At 45.5% G+C, this 16,564-nt stretch overlaps 1 protein-coding gene across 1 annotated transcript; it reads right to left on the bottom strand.

Moving 5' to 3' along the window:
• Positions 1-90: 90 nt before the first annotated feature.
• rgn (regucalcin) lies at positions 91-15,498 on the bottom strand. The gene is made up of 8 exons (XM_082506046.1): positions 15,400-15,498; positions 8,187-8,376; positions 7,927-8,109; positions 7,757-7,851; positions 6,536-6,650; positions 6,329-6,460; positions 6,059-6,213; positions 91-271 (listed from the first exon to the last, which is right to left on the bottom strand). Exons 2-8 carry the CDS (start codon positions 8,347-8,349, stop codon positions 221-223), a joined length of 894 nt encoding a protein of 297 aa, XP_082362172.1. The 5' UTR covers positions 8,350-8,376; positions 15,400-15,498; the 3' UTR covers positions 91-220.
• Positions 15,499-16,564: the final 1,066 nt, after the last annotated feature.

Below are 16,564 nucleotides of genomic sequence, written 5' to 3'. Positions count from 1 at the left end.
TGTTCTGTTTGACACTACATTACCCACAATCCCTCTGTCACTCAGGTTTTATTTCCAACACAAAGCATCATTAATCTGTGTTATTGATGATTGTTAATCATGTATCAGTACACTGATTGATTGACAAGTAATCAGTAAACATGTTGATTAGTTCATCATGTTGATCTGTGCTGTGATTGGCTGTTAGAGGTCACTGATGGATCAGGTCTTCTCCTGAAGTTCATCCGGAGAAAGCGTATGAAGGTCGACCTTTGACCCCGAGTCCTGTGACCTGTGCATGCGCGCGCGCACACACACACACACACACACACACACACACACACACACACACACACACACACGAGTCAGGGCAGTAGTGATGGGAATTCCGGCTCTTTTTGGAGAACCGGCTCTTTCGGCTCGGCTCACTAAAAACAGCCGGCTCTCTCGGCTCCCAACCAGCTCTTCAGGTTGTTTTGTTGCTTTAATTAGTGTGTGAATGTGTGTGTGAATGGGTGAATGACTGAATGTAGTGTGAAGCGCTTTGGGGTCCTTAGGGACTAGAAAAGCGCTATACAAATGCAGGCCATTTACCATTTTAATTAATCTATTATCAACAACAATATAAAATTATGCACAAAAGAAATTACTAATGTAAAAAAAAAAGTGGATTTATTTATATGTTTACATATAAATATATGCGGTGGCCCCTAGAGACATAACCCCTAACCCTAACCACTAACCCTCTGCAAAGTCAGAACATCTTACTATTCGTCACTGATTGAAGAAAATAAGAACCCCAGGTTTCTCTTCAGCTCTGTAGCCAGGCTGACAAACAGTCAGAGCACTGTTGAGCCAACTATTAGTATACGTAGCATGCATTTTCACTGCTATGCAGATGACACCCAGCTCTATCTGTCCATGAAGCCAGATAACACACACCAATGAGTTAAACCGCAGGAATGGCTCTTGGCTCTTTCAAAGGAAGAGTACCCAGCCACTGGTACAGATATGTGGACGACACCTGGGTCAAAATCAAGACACAAGAAGTGGAATCCTTCACTGCGCACATTAACGCTGTGGATAAGAACATCAAGTTCACCAGGGAAGACACAAAGGACGACTGTTTGCCTTTCCTGGACTGCGCTGTGCACATTGAAGAGAACGGCAAACTCAACATCGAAGTTTACCGGAAGCCCACACACACGGACCAGTACCTCCTCTTTGACTCCCATCACCCTTTGGAACACAAACTTGGAGTAATCAGGACCCTACACCACCGGGCAGAATATGTTCCCTCTAAGCCTGAAGGGAAAAAGAAGGAACACACACATGTAAAGGAAGCACTCAAAACGTGCGGCTATCCTAAATGGGCGTTCTTAAAGTCAGCAAAGAGGCACAGAAAAGAAGATCAGACACCAGCGAGGGAGGACAGACGCAACAACATTGTCATCCCCTATGTAGCCGGCGTATCAGAGAAACTCAGGAGAGTTTTCTCCAAGCATGACATCCCAGTGTATTTCAGACCCAGCAACACGCTCAGACAGAAACTGGTTCACCCGAAAGACAAAACGCCAAAACACAAACTTAACAATGTGGTGTATGCTGTACAGTGCAGCGAGGAATGCTCAGACCTCTACATTGGAGAGACCAAACAGCCACTTCACAAGCGCATGGCACAACACAGAAGAGCCACCTCCACAGGACAAGACTCAGCAGTCCATCTGCATCTTAAGGATAAAGGTCACTCTTTCGAGGATGCCAATGTTCACACTTTGGACAGAGAGGACAGATGGTTTGAAAGAGGAGTGAAAGAAGCCATCTATGTCCACTGTGAGCGACCATCTTTGAACAGAGGCGGGGGTTTACGACACCAACTCTCTGCCATCTATAATCCAGTTTTGAGATCCTTCCCAGACGCCTTAACGCCCACTCACATCCTGGGCCATCTGACCTCAGGAAATCACATGATAAGGTGGGGCCAGGTTTCACAATGAACACACCCGAAACTCAGTTTCCCACCTTGGCTCAGGCGATTAGAGGATCATCAGGGGGTCCTTTTGTCCCTCTGTGGGGGGTCACTCCCACTAGGTTTATATCTGGGACTCTCCACCATTTGACCTTAGAACTGAAGAAGCTTCTCGGATGAGAGGTGAAACGTCTTCAAGCAACTTAAAGAAGTCCAGACGCTTTTCTTTGCAAGCTCCTTTGACTACGATGACCTGGATGACTGAGAACCTTCACAGACATTTCTCCCCTGCTCTTCTCCCTGTATACTAACTGCTGCACCTCCACCCACCAGTCTGTCAAGATAATCAAGTTTGCAGATGACACTACCGTTATTGGACTCATCTCGGACGGGGATGAGTCTGCCTACAGGAGGGAGGTTGAGCGTCTGGTGTCCTGGTGCAGCCACAACAACCTGGTGCTGAATGCCCAGAAGACAGTGGAGATTATTGTGGACTTCAGGAAGCACACAGCCCCACTCCCCCCCATCATCCTGACTGACACCCCCATCACCTCTGTGGACTCATTCCGCTTCCTGGGTACCACCATCACCCAGGACCTGAAGTGGGAGCCCACCATCACCTCCGTCATTAAGAAAGCCCAGCAGAGGATGTACTTCCTGAGGCAGCTGAAGAAATTCAACCTGCCAACACGGACGATGATGCAATTCTACACTGCAATCATCGAGTCCATCCTCACCTCCTCCATCACCGTGTGGTACGCTGGAGCCACTATCAGGGACAAACAGAGACTGCAGCGTGTTGTGCGCTCTGCTGAGAAGGTGATTGGCTGCAGACTCCTATCTCTGCAGGACCTGTACACCTCCAGGACACTGGGGCGTGCAGCTCGGATCTCAGCTGACCCTTCTCACCCTGGACACAGTCTGTTTGACCTGCTCCCCTCAGGCAGGAGGCTCCGGTCCATTCGCACCAGAACCTCTCGCCATAAGAACAGTTTCTTCCCCTCTGCTGTTGAACACATGAACAATAACCGTATAACTGTTCCCACCACTAACACATGACCCTACGCTGTGTTCACTGCATCATTCCATGTTTGGCACTGATCACCACCTGCACTCATGTATATATCATGTATATATCTATCTACTTAGCACTTTTAATTCTTATTCTCATTTTTATTTTCATGTCTATTTAAGCTTAATTTATAACAGTATGTTTGCACTGAAGCACCGCAGCAATTTCCTAATGTTGTAAACCCGCTCAACATTTGGCAATAAAACCCTTTCTGATTCTGATTTTTGACCAGGACAAGTCCTTCAATGCACATATTAAACAAATATGTAAGACTGAGTTCTTCCATTTGTGCAACATCTCTAAAGTTAGAAATATCCTGTCTCAGAGTGACGCTGAAAAACTAGTTCATGCATTTATTACTTCCAGGCTGGACGACTGTAATTCATTATTATCAGGAAGTCCTAAAAACTCCCTGAAAAGCCTTGAGTTAATCCAAAATGCTGCAGCAAGAGTCCTGACAGGGACTAGAAAGAGAGAGCAGATTTCTCCTGTTTTGGCTTCCCTTCATTGGCTTCCTGTTAAATCCAGAATTGAATTCAAAAATCCTGCTCCTCACATACAAGGTCTTGCATCCCCAGGCTTCTACCTTTCTACCTATAAAACCCGAGAGCAGTCAAATGGTGGAAGTGGAAGCTAAATTGGCTAGTCATTCATATGTATATTAGGTCGTTACCTAGGAATTCTGGAGGGAGGGGAGTGGGGGTGAGTGATTGAGGGGGTGGGGGAGTGGAGTGTTTCAGTTTGCCATCTTAGGGAGAAATCAACACATGTCCTTTGTATGTCCTTTGTTGCTGACATTTATTGATGAAAACAGTACAAAAAACCAACCATTTGTACACATATTTACAAATAATGATAAAAAGTGAGTGAGTACATTTCAACATTTTCAGCAATCACTCACAATCCTGGCACTGCCACGGTATCTGTCGTCTGCATTTACCACATGTGTACCTGTAGCAGTGAACACATCGCACAGTGGCCTGATTTTTTTTGCATCTGTGTACTTGGATTTTAGGTCGCAAGCCACCCAAAACTTGCTCCATGCACCACTCAGCAGGCCATTTGTAAATATGTGTACAAATGGTTGGTTTTTTGTACTGTTTTTATCAATAAATGTCAGCAACAAAGGACATACACCCATGTGTGTTGATTTCTCCCTAAGATGGCAAACTGAAACACTCCAAGTTGGTGACTTTTGGAGATTTGTTTCCCTGGATGATTGAGAATGCATCAAGATGAAACACAAAAGGAAGCTCACCGCTTTTGTTGCTGCCATAAATGCCATTAGTTCAGGGAGGTCCATGAACCAATGAACATGCTCCATGCACCACTCAGCAGGCCATTTGTAAATATGTGTACAAATGGTTGGTTTTTTGTACTGTTTTTATCAATAAATGTCAGCAACAAAGGACATACAAAGGACATGTGTTGATTTCTCCCTAAGATGGCAAACTGAAACACTGAAACACTCCACTCCCCCACCCCCTCAATCACTCACTGAGTGATTGAGGGGGTGGGGGAGCTGCTAAAAGCGGTGAGCTTCCTTTTGTGTTTCATCTTGATGCATTCTCAATCATCCAGGGAAACAAATCTCCAAAAGTCACCAACTTGGAGTGTTTCAGTTTGCCATCTTAGGGAGAAATCAACACACATGGGTGTATGTCCTTTGTTGCTGACATTTATTGATAAAAACAGTACAAAAAACCAACCATTTGTACACATATTTACAAATGGCCTGCTGAGTGGTGCATGGAGCAAGTTTTGGGTGGCTTGCGACCTAAAATCCAAGTACACAGATGCAAAAAAAATCAGGCCACTGTGCGATGTGTTCACTGCTACAGGTACACATGTGGTAAATGCAGACGACAGATACCGTGGCAGTGCCAGGATTGTGAGTGATTGCTGAAAATGTTGAAATGTACTCACTCACTTTTTATCATTATTTGTAAATATGTGTACAAATGGTTGGTTTTTTGTACTGTTTTCATCAATAAATGTCAGCAACAAAGGACATACAAAGGACATGTGTTGATTTCTCCCTAAGATGGCAAACTGAAACACTCCACTCCCCCACCCCCTCAATCACTCACCCCCACTCCCCTCCCTCCAGAATTCCTAGGTAACGACCTAATATACATATGAACGACTCCAGCATTTGACTGACTGCTCTCCGGCTTTTAAAGGTAGAAACGCAAAATGATGACTCCGCAGGGGTCTAAGATAGAAAACCAAAATGACTGCTCTCCGGGGGTCTAAGTGTTAAATAATCAGGCCCCATCTTATCTTAATGACCTTGTAGTACCATATCACCCTATTAGAGCACTTCGCTCTCGCTCTGCAGGCCTACTTGTTGTTCCTAGAGTATTTAAAAGTAGAATGGGAGGCAGAGCCTTCAGTTTTCAGGCCCCTCTTCTGTGGAACCAGCTTCCAGTTTGGATTCAGGAGACAGACACTATCTCTACTTTCAAGATTAGGCTTCAAACTTTCCTTTTTGCTAAAGCATATAGTTAGGGCTGGACCAGGTGACCCTGAATCCTCCCTTAGTTATGCTGCAATAGACGTAGGCTGCCGGGGATTCCCATGATGCATTGAGTTTTTCCTTTCCCTATGTATTAACAGACCTCTCTGCATTGAATCGTACTTGTTATTAATCTCTGTCTCTCTTCCACAGCATGTCTTTATCCTGTCTTCCTTCTCTCACCCCAACCAGTCGCAGCAGATGGCCCCGCCCCTCCCTGAGCCTGGTTCTGCTGGAGGTTTCTTCCTGTTAAAAGGGAGTTTTTCCTTCCCACTGTCGCCAAAGTGTTTGCTTGTAGGGGGTTGTCTGATTGTTGGGATATCTCTGTATTATTGCAGGGTCTTTACCTTACAATATTACACATGACCCAAGAAGTCTGAGCTCCAGTTTGGGTCAGTGACATAAAAGTTGAGTACGTCCATCTACTGTAAACAGTCTGAGAGCTCTTTGTGTTTCATCATCTTCTCACAGTCAAGTGTCAAAAGTTTATTAAAAGGGAACACATGAGCTGCCAACTCACCCTGAAGGTGCTTCCAGCCAGGGGCTGCTGTTTGCTCTCAGACTGGTTGAGGCCAAGACTGGCCGAGGTCACGTAGAGCTCAGAGTAGTCTGGACCTCCGAAACAACACGAGGTGGTCTTCGTCACCGGCAGAGAGATCGTCTTCAGCCGCACACCTGTGAGTGTATGACAGGTACATCATCATCATCACCACCACTTTAAAATGACTGCACTTACAGAAACACCCAGAATCGGCAGAAACCAGAACTAATCATCAGAACCAGAACTAACCAGTAGCAGGGTCGATGTTGATGACCCGCCCTCCGTCGTAACAGGCCACCCACAGACGACCTTCAGCATCAAGAGTCATCCCATCGGGAATCCCTTCCCCCTCCTGAATGTGGCATACCACACGGCGATTACCTAGGAAACACGGCTATAAATACAGATGTACTACACCATAAGCACACACAATGTGCAGCATAAGTACACAGGTACCAATGTGTCCAGTGCTGGGGTCGTGGTCAAAGGCGTCGACAGTAAGAGCCAAACTGTCGATGTAGAAAAACGTCTTCTGATCCTCAGACCAGTCCATCCCATTAGAGATGTCCACCTGAGAGGCAGACAGGTGAGCCAGACAGGTACGGGTGAGGCAGACAGGTGAGACAGACGGGTGAGACAGACAGGTACAGTGAGACTGTACATTTATTTTACATGGTCAGGTATCAACGGCTCATTGACTGTCTTGTTTAATGAGCTGCCAACCTGGCTGATGTCATTAATACAGCCTAGGGCTGTGCGATATGACCAAAATCTCATATCCCGATATAAGACATTTATCGTCCTGACAACGATATAAATCACAAAAATATAATATTTTCTGTAAATTCTGTGAATCTCGGGCAGCTCGACTTGTGTGAAGTTTTTCCAGCTGGGCGTCCTTTACCTGGATTCGAGTGCTTTTACTGATGCATGAAACTATACATTTTTAGACATTAGTTGTAACGGCGGTGTGAATGCGAGTGTGAATGGTTGTCTGTCCCTGTGTGTTGGCCCTGCGACAGACTGGCGACCTGTCCAGGGTGTACCCCGCCTTTCGCCCTATGACAGCTGGGATAGGCTCCAGCGCCCCCCGCGACCCTGAAAAGGATAAGCGGAAGCGAATGGATGGATGGATGGATGGATGGATAGTTGTAACGGCCACCATTTTCTTTCAAAGTTTGAGTCTAAGGTTTATTTTTTAGCACCTGACGGCTCTTTTTTTTTCTTCTCATCCGTAAACTCTCTGCATCTTTCACGTGATTCAGTTTATTTTGAAAAGTCTCAACAGGATCTTGAGCTTTATTGTGAAAGGTTTACGTGGAAAACAAACAAGCGGACAGCGGAGCCACGCGATGGTTTTACCGTCGTTGTTGCTAACGACAACACGTAAAAACAGGCGCTTGTCCGTCCGTAGTGTGGTTATATTAAATATAAGAGAAAGAGAGAACTTTAAGAAATTAATAATAACTACAGTGACCATCAAAACCATGAATAAATATTGCCGTAAACAGTTTATTTTATGACACCACGAAACAAACAATAGCGTAATATGAAATGATAGATGTCTTTATATCGTCATCCGATATATATCGTTATATCGAACAGCCCTAATACAGCCACTTGATTAAGAACACCAACAGGATTATCTTAGTCAGTATCACAGGCAGGTTAAGTTACCTGGCTCAGGTGTTTGGTCACAGTGAGGTCAGGGGCTACAGAGAACAGAGCTCCTTGTTTCCTTTCCCCGGATGGGTAATCTTTTAACATCGTACCTAAAACACATCCCACTGTTACCATAGCAACAGAGAGACAGGCAGGTAAGACAGTAACCAGGTGTGCAGACTGACCCGTTAGCAGTCGTCCACTCGGATCAGCCTTCCCATCATTCAGGCGGTTGTTCGGTTTGTCTTCATCGACCTCCACCAGTGATGTCACCTTGTGCGTCTGCCAATCAACAGCCACAATGTTGCGACCCACACCTGCAACGTACCCGCCCGACCTGCGAGGAACCGCGAAGCCCACTGTGTCAGCTGAGGGGAGAAGGACAGGTGAGACATGGTCAACATTCAGGTAAGCGTCAGACAGGTGAAAATGCTGATTGGCCCACCTGTCTCCACAGACTGGATGCGATTGGTCGCAGGACTCCATCGGTGGATTTTCTGCCCTATGATGTCAACAAACAGCAGGGTCTGCTCTGACTCCTCCCACACCGGCCCTTCACCAATCAGAGCGCTTGATTTCACTATGGGGTGCACCTTCACTGACGACATCTTTGGGGCCAATCACAGAGCAGGACACTGTAGCCATGGAAACAGCAGGTCAGTTGTTTTAAATCAAATTATGTACTGAACTCACCTGTACTACATGTACCTGTACTGTGTTAGTGAATCACCAATCAGCTGCTAGGAGAATCAACTAATCGCCTTATGAATGAGCAGCTGAGCAGGTGTCTTGTTGATTGGTGAAACAGGTCTGATGGGACATTCCCTGTACTGCTCAGAGGAACGTGGGCGAAGTATAACGGTCACCTGGACAACAGCGTGACGCTGACACGACCTTCGTGACCTCCACTCATAACAACAGGAAGTTCTCCTGACGGCGAGTCGGGCTAGACCCTGATCCCAGAATAAAAACTTTCTGATGTCATTAACACACCTGGTGATGTCATAAACATGAGGGCAACAGGCGAAACACAAACATTGACCTTATGAGTTGTACAGTCCAGATTGACACTGTGGAAATGGAAATGTGCCCACAGGACAGCCGTTACCCCGACAATGACCCCGACCATGAGCTCTGTGCTGGGAGGTACTGCGGTCTTACATAAAGTAGTACTACTCATGTTCAGAAAGGAGTACTGCATCACGCAGTCTTATGTAACATGCAGCCTACATGACATGCAGTTTTTTTTATATTGATCTGTTGATTGATTATTAACTAACTGGTGAGTTAAACATTAAACTGAGTGAGTCAGCTTTCTTTCATCTCTCAGACACTTTAAAGAGCTGCTGGTTCCCTGGTCACTCCACTTTATTGGTATTTATATTAAGAGAAAAAAAAGTGCAATACTGTATTAAATGCAAAAATTTATTGTACTGTTCAGTCTGTACTGCTGCTCATTCCTGCCACTGTGCAATATCCCATTTGCCCCCCCCCCCCCTCACATTCCTATATAAGATTTTCTTTATTCAATCACTAGTGTACATATATTTATATATACATATATATATTTAGTCTGTTAACTGTTAATCTTTTTTCTTTTACTATATTTTATTAACATTTTGCTCTTTACTATTTTTTCCACTGTACCATTCTGCTGAGTGACTGTCTTCTGCTCATCAAATACATTTCATTGCAATGTTGACCCTGTGCTAACTTGCATATGACAAATAAAACTGAAAACTGCTGTCTTTATTACCCCACAACAAATCAGCAGGAGTCTGATGAGCCTGATAGCATTCTGGTCGTCACTTTGATGTCCCATAAAACCTCACAGGTTCAGGCATAACAACAGACGCTCACAGAGACAGGTGAAGGTGCAGGAGGACAGCAGGGACATGCCCCAAACTAGGACAGCCCACTGTGACCTCAACACTTTTCATCTGTTCTGTGGTGTCCCAGCAGGAGTGTGCCGTGACGGCTGCGCCTCCACACATGAGGGGAACCTCCTCAAGTTTCATGGCTCCGTGTCCTCCTCATCATGCTCCAGGTGCACAGACTGCTCTGGATCCGATCATTAAACATCTGCCACGGCAGTGACACGTGCGTGAGGATCGCACAGCTCAGCGGAGGGAGGACACAGTCTTTAACTTCGACCATCCAGCAACCACGCGCGTGCGCACACGCAGAATAAAAAAAGTTTAAAGACTGCAGAGTCCTGCAGGACCAACACGCTGCTTCCGCCTTCTGTGTCTTTGTACGTGTCGGCCTCACCTGTCTCATCAACTACAGGTGAACTACGTGAATTTGACGTCGCTCGTCCCCGCACCAGGGGTGGATCTAGAAGGGTGGCATGGGGTGGCAAGTGCCACCCTAAAATGATCCCCTGCCACCCCAGTTTTGGATATGACAGTGTTGTTTACTAAAATAAGATAGCATTAACAGTTTGAGCGTAGTTACAGTCAACAGTGACTATAAATGCTAAAACTGAATATAAACCCCCCTCACCAGTAACAAATGGTTCAGCCCATAGCAGGACCGGCTTTTTTCTTGTTTTCAGTAGCAAGCGATGCTTATGATTGTGCCAGAGCACATTCTGAACAACACCATGGGAATTTCGCTTTTTACACAGGTGGGTGGATGTTACACTGTGGAAATGGAAGGTGAGTGTTGTTAACCCTCTGTGGTCCACGGACACGCTGCACCTCCAAATCACATGACTGATGTAAGCTGACACAGCAACAAGCTGCAGCCGCTGAGTCTCTGTTTCAGCCACATTGAAAATTCGGACTTCAAAGTTTTTAAATTTTAATTACAGGCCAGTAAATCCAGAGTTATGATAAAAAAATATATCAGCCACGCTTTGTTCTAAATACTGTCGTCACGTTTTTGTGTGTGTGTGTTTTAAGCGTTTTGTAAGGACAGCACGAAAACAGTAAAGAAAGGAAGAAAAGCCACCTCTCTCCTATCGGTGGAAAATGCACCATGTCGGCCAATTTAAAAAAAGTCAACATGTGTGATTTGGTGTTTTAGGAAGAGGGAAAAGTTTTAGGAGTGACGGTAACGGCAGCGAGACAGAGCGAGAGAGAGAGTTTTTAGATGTGGCAGATCTGTGACGTTTAGTGTGGAGTGTTTAGTTATTGTGTTGTGTAGTCGTTGTTTTGTTTTGTGTGTCAGTGAGGGCACTAATGAATGTCACAAAGGCACATTTGCAATGTAAACACTGTCACGATCCAAGATGGCGCCGCGTATGGATGCCCTGGTGCTTCAGTGCGTTACTTCTGTCTTGTTTTTGTGCATAACTTCTGTGTCTGGGCACTCCTCTGGATATTCTTACACCAGAGAAGAGCTTCTTAACCACAGGACTACAACACCTGTGGATTTACTTCCAATATTTGTCGCATCCGCGGCAGATTTACTGCAGACTCTGATCAGGAAAGTGAGACGCCGAAAGAGAGGTAAGCGAGCCGGCGCACTCGTGCGTCTGAGGAGACGTGGACTGCGAACTGCTCTTCCTGGGATCTTCCTTTCCAATGTACGATCACTCAGGAATAAGACAGACGAACTGGCCCTGATGAGAAGCATGAACAGAGACTTTGCCTCCTCCTGTGTGTTATGTTTTACGGAGACGTGGCTCTGTGAGGACATCCCGGACAGCGCGCTCAAGCTGGAGGGCTTTCATCTGCTGCGCGCTGACCGGCAGGCCTCTCTCTCTGGTAAGACCAAAGGTGGAGGTGTCTGCTTCTACATTAATAGTGGCTGGTGCACAGATGAAACAGTGATTGCTCAGCACTGCTCTTCCTCTCTGGAATACCTTGTCATTCACTGCAAACCGTTTTATTCTCCGCGGGAGTTTGCTTCATTCATCCTGGCTGCTGTTTACATCCCGCCAGATGCGGATGCGCAGGCAGCTCAGTGCGCACTCGCGGAGCAGATACTGCACATGGAGCGGACATTCCCGGACTCTCTCATCATTGCTCTTGGGGACTTTAACAAAGCCAATCTGAGCCATGAGCTTCCCAAATACAAGCAGTATATTAAATGCCCGACCAGAGACCACTGTTACAGCACGATCAGCGGGGCCTATCGCGCGGTGCCCCGCGCTTCACTCGGACTTTCTGACCACGTCATTATCCACCTAATCCCCGCGTACAGACAGAGGCTGAAGCTCTCCAAACCTGTCGTGAGGACCAAAAAACTGTGGAGCAACGAGGCTGTGGAGGAGCTTCGCACGTGTTTGGAGTCTACAGACTGGGACACAATGAAGGCTGCTTCTAACAGCTTGGACGAGTTTACGGACACTGTCACCTCCTATATCCACTTCTGTGAGGACAGCATTGTGCCATCACGCACCAGGGTGAGTTATAACAATGACAAACCCTGGTTTACTCCTAAACTCAAAAAGCTGTGGCTGGAAAAGAGAAAGGCGTTCAGAAGCGGAGACAGGGACTGCTACAGAGAGGCCAAGTACAGGTTCACTAAAGAAGTGGACATTGCTAAACATCAGCACTCTGAGAAGATGCAGCAGCAGATCTCAGAGAATGACTCGGCCTCTGTGTGGAAAGGTTTTAGGAATATCACCAACTACAAGCCTAAAACCCCCCACTCCACTGATGACTTGCTCTTGGCCAACACCCTCAACGACTTTTACTGCCGTTTTGACGAGCCATCAGGCAGCCTTCACACCTCCAACGGCCCCAACAATAGAGACACTTTGGACACTCATTCCCCCACCTCTTCCCCCTCCATAGAGCCATCACCACCTTCAAACTGTTCACCTACAACACCCCCCTCCTCACCCCACACAAAAGAGGATTTCACACCACCTCCTCCCACCACAACTCTTCATATTCATGAAGCAGATGTGAGGAAGCAGTTTAAGAGTCTGAATGCTCGAAAAGCTCCCGGCCCAGACGGTGTGTCTCCTGCCACCCTCAGACACTGTGCAAACGAGCTGGCCCCAGTGTTTTCTGGCATTTTCAACTCCTCACTGCAGGCACGCCATGTGCCTGCCTGCTTCAAGTCCTCCACCATAATCCCTGTCCCCAAGAAACCTAGGATCACTGGACTAAATGACTACAGACCCGTGGCTCTGACATCTGTGGTCATGAAGTCATTTGAGCGCCTAGCTCTCTCCCATCTCAAGACCCTCACGGCCCCCCTCCTGGACCCCCTGCAGTTTGCATACAGAGCCAACAGGTCTGTAGACGACGCCATCAACATGGCCCTACACTTCATCCTGCAGCATCTGGACTCCCCAGGAACCTACGCCAGGATCCTGTTTGTGGACTTCAGCTCTGCCTTCAACACCATCCTTCCAGACCATCTCCGAGGCAAGCTTTCCCAGATGAATGTGCCTGATCCCATCTGCCGGTGGATCACTGACTTCCTGACGGACAGGAAGCAGCATGTGAGGCTGGGAAAGAATGTCTCGGACTCCCGGACCATCAGCACCGGCTCCCCTCAGGGCTGTGTTCTTTCTCCTCTGCTCTTCTCCCTGTACACCAACTGCTGCACCTCCACCCACCAGTCTGTCAAGCTAATCAAGTTCGCAGACGACACCACCGTCATTGGGCTCATCTCGGACGGGGATGAGTCTGCCTACAGGAGGGAGGTTGAACGTCTGGTGTCCTGGTGCAGCCACAACAACCTGGTGCTGAATGCCCAGAAGACAGTGGAGATTATTGTGGACTTCAGGAAGCACACAGCTCCACTCCCCCCCATCATCCTGACTGACACCCCCATCACCTCTGTGGACTCGTTCCGCTTCCTGGGTACCACCATCACCCAGGACCTGAAGTGGGAGCCCACCATCACTTCCGTCATTAAGAAAGCCCAGCAGAGGATGTACTTCCTGAGGCAGCTGAAGAAATTCAACCTGCCAACACGGACGATGATGCAATTCTACACTGCAATCATCGAGTCCATCCTCACCTCCTCCATCACCGTGTGGTACGCTGGAGCCACTATCAGGGACAAACAGAGACTGCAGCGTGTTGTGCGCTCTGCTGAGAAGGTGATTGGCTGCAGACTCCCATCTCTGCAGGACCTGTACACCTCCAGGACACTGCGGCGTGCAGCTCGGATCTCAGCTGACCCTTCTCACCCTGGACACAGTCTGTTTGACCTGCTCCCCTCAGGCAGGAGGCTCCGGTCCATTCGCACCAGAACCTCTCGCCATAAGAACAGTTTCTTCCCCTCTGCTGTCGGACACATGAACAATAACCGTATGACTGTTCCCACCACTAACACATGACCCTACGCTGTGTTCACTGCATCATTCCATGTTTGGCACTGATCACCACCTGCACTCATGTATATATCATGTATATATCTATCCACTTAGCACTTTTAATTCTTATTCTTATTTTTATATTTTTATGACAGTATGTTTGCACTGAAGCACCGCAGCAATTTCCTAATGTTGTAAACCTGCTCAACATTTGGCAATAAAACCCTTTCTGATTCTGATTCTGATTCTGACTAAGTAGAAAACCAGCGGAGTGATACACCTGCTGTTGTCAGGCCTGCAGGTTTCTCCCTGTGCTGTTCTCCTGTTTTTACTGACACACATCATTTGTGGGGCATCTTATTGCAACACCTGATTGTTCTCTCATTTTAGTTTTAGTAAGATTTTTAAATGGTTATACAAAATGAAAAAAACAGCAGGTGTATTGGCTGCATTTTTAGATAAATAGTTCTTTATGTTTACAAAATGTACAATTTATATTTGCATTTCAAGTTATAAAAATTTACTCAACATGTCTGTGGTTTTTTTTTACAGTAAAAAAATTACTACTAGGATCTTAAGTTCTTTGTGTGATTTCAGATCAGTAATACTAATGCAGTATGTCAGTGAAAAAAACAACTAAATTCAGTTGAGCTGAAAAGATACCAAACAAGGCAAGGGGAAAAAAATACAAACGTAAACTCAAAAGGAGTCAAAATCGCCGGTTGTATTTCAGACCTCAGTGAGTTAATCCAACAAATCATGAAAAATTAGGTTTACATGTTTGTTCATGACGGTGCAGATTTCTGACATTTTGTGTAATTTAAGCTGTAACAATGTGACTGTTTTCTAACAAAAAACAGTGAAACTCAAGTTAGACCTGTGTTTGTAAATAGACCGCCTCATGTTGTGTAGCTTTCAGGATTTTATACTTATTGGGCTACATACTTATTTATTATACAGGCTATACAGTACATATAATCAAAACTAACCATATGTAACCACCTGCATATGTGTTTGAAAAAAAAAAGGCTTTGATTTTGCCACCCCATTTGATTTCTTTGCCACCCTCATGCCACCCTAAGAAAATTTCTCTAGATCCGCCCCTGCCCCGCACGGCTCGTGCACGTCTTCATTGAGGTGAACGACCGTGTTACAGTGAGGAGCTGAGCCCTGGCAAGCCAAAATTCAGATTCTCACGGAGTCCCGTGAAGTTTGGAGCAAACACTAATGCCGAATTAAAAACAGATTCGCTTTCATCCGGAAACACCAAACTTTTACCTCGCGAGCCTCCGGAAAAGCATGCGACACTAAAAATCAGCACATTTTTAGACGGAGTTTGGTTCGGTGTAAAGAAGTTAAGTTTGTAGCTTTCTGGAGCGCTACCATGTACTCAGTACACATAAACACAACTGAACCGGCACCCACTTACCTGCTGCAGTACCAGACGCAGTACTCTGAAGTGCTCTCTGTGTGTGCACACTGACCCAGTCTCGCAGCTCCGCCCCTCCCAGCGGAGCACCCCTGTCGCTACCCGATCTTTTTTTTAAAAACTTTATTGAGAAACAGTATACAGAACATGTATACAACCAGAACAAAATTAACATATGCCAGGGGGTGTAATACAAAGAATTACAAACATTCAAATAATTTGTAATTACTACAAATAGTAATAGTTTTCATAGCCTTTTTGTTAAGTGATCCATGAATCAATTTTATGTAACATAAAACATCATTATAGTAATGTTTAAAACTAGCCTTTTGGTTACTGTATTTGCATTTGTGAAAATAAAATTTAGCTAAGATAACTAACAAGTTTATTATAAAGTAAACATCATCTTTTTTTTTGCCTTCAAAAGAAACAATATACAACATTTTCCCGTTTCACAGTAAAGTCTTTATAGAGATGTCCAGCAATGAATCTACTGAAGTCTTTCCAAAATGTTCTAGTGCATGAACAGATCCAGAAGAGGTGCTGCACAGTCTCAGGATGGCTTCCACAAAATCCACAGCTCACATTTATGTCCCTTTTGAAGTTTGTCATATAATGATTAGCAGAATAAAATTTATGCAGTATTTTAAAGGAAACTTCTTTTACTTTATTCGTTACCAGATACTTGTTAGGAATTGTCCATAGTCTTTTCCAGTTAATGTCACTGACAAAGGAGAACAGTTAGAGATTCTGTCTGGAACAAAGCACGGATATTCTTATTGGCGCCGCCATTGCGTGCAATAGGTCGGCAGCCTTAACATGAAATTTCCCACTCGTGGGACTAATCTTATTTTATTACCTTTACTATGGTTTTTTTAAACAGATTCTTCCTATGGGTGTATCCACAGGGTTGGGGAGAGAAACAGATGATATACAAGGTTGAATACCTTTAAAAAGCATTATAATACCCGTAGGTATTGCATCAAATAATATGGCATATTCTTTGGGTGTGGCTGAAAATTTATAAGTGTTTAAGAATTCTGAATAAGGCATAAGCTGCCCATTAGGATTAAACAGCTGATTTACTAAAACAATCTGTTTCTCAACCCACCTAGAAAAAAATTAATGATTTATTTTTATGCACTATGTTCCTATTATTCCAAAT

The sequence above is a fragment of the Aulonocara stuartgranti genome (genome assembly GCF_965226115.1).
Source record: "Aulonocara stuartgranti genome assembly, chromosome: 15".
In the NCBI taxonomy this organism is placed as follows: domain Eukaryota; kingdom Metazoa; phylum Chordata; class Actinopteri; order Cichliformes; family Cichlidae; genus Aulonocara; species Aulonocara stuartgranti.
This window is presented reverse-complemented; position numbering and strand designations above follow the sequence as displayed.

Bases quoted from the DNA above. Each gene is read 5' to 3' on its own strand.
- rgn (XM_082506046.1), bottom strand. From the start codon at position 8,349: ATGTCGTCAGTGAAGGTGCACCCCATAGTGAAATCAAGCGCTCTGATT. The intron at 7,852-7,926 runs GTCAGTCTGCAC...GATGTGTTTTAG, and splicing joins GAGTGGACGACTGCTAACGG to GTACGATGTTAAAAGATTAC. The intron at 6,651-7,756 runs GTAACTTAACCT...TCTGCCTCTCAG, and splicing joins TGACCAAACACCTGAGCCAG to GTGGACATCTCTAATGGGAT.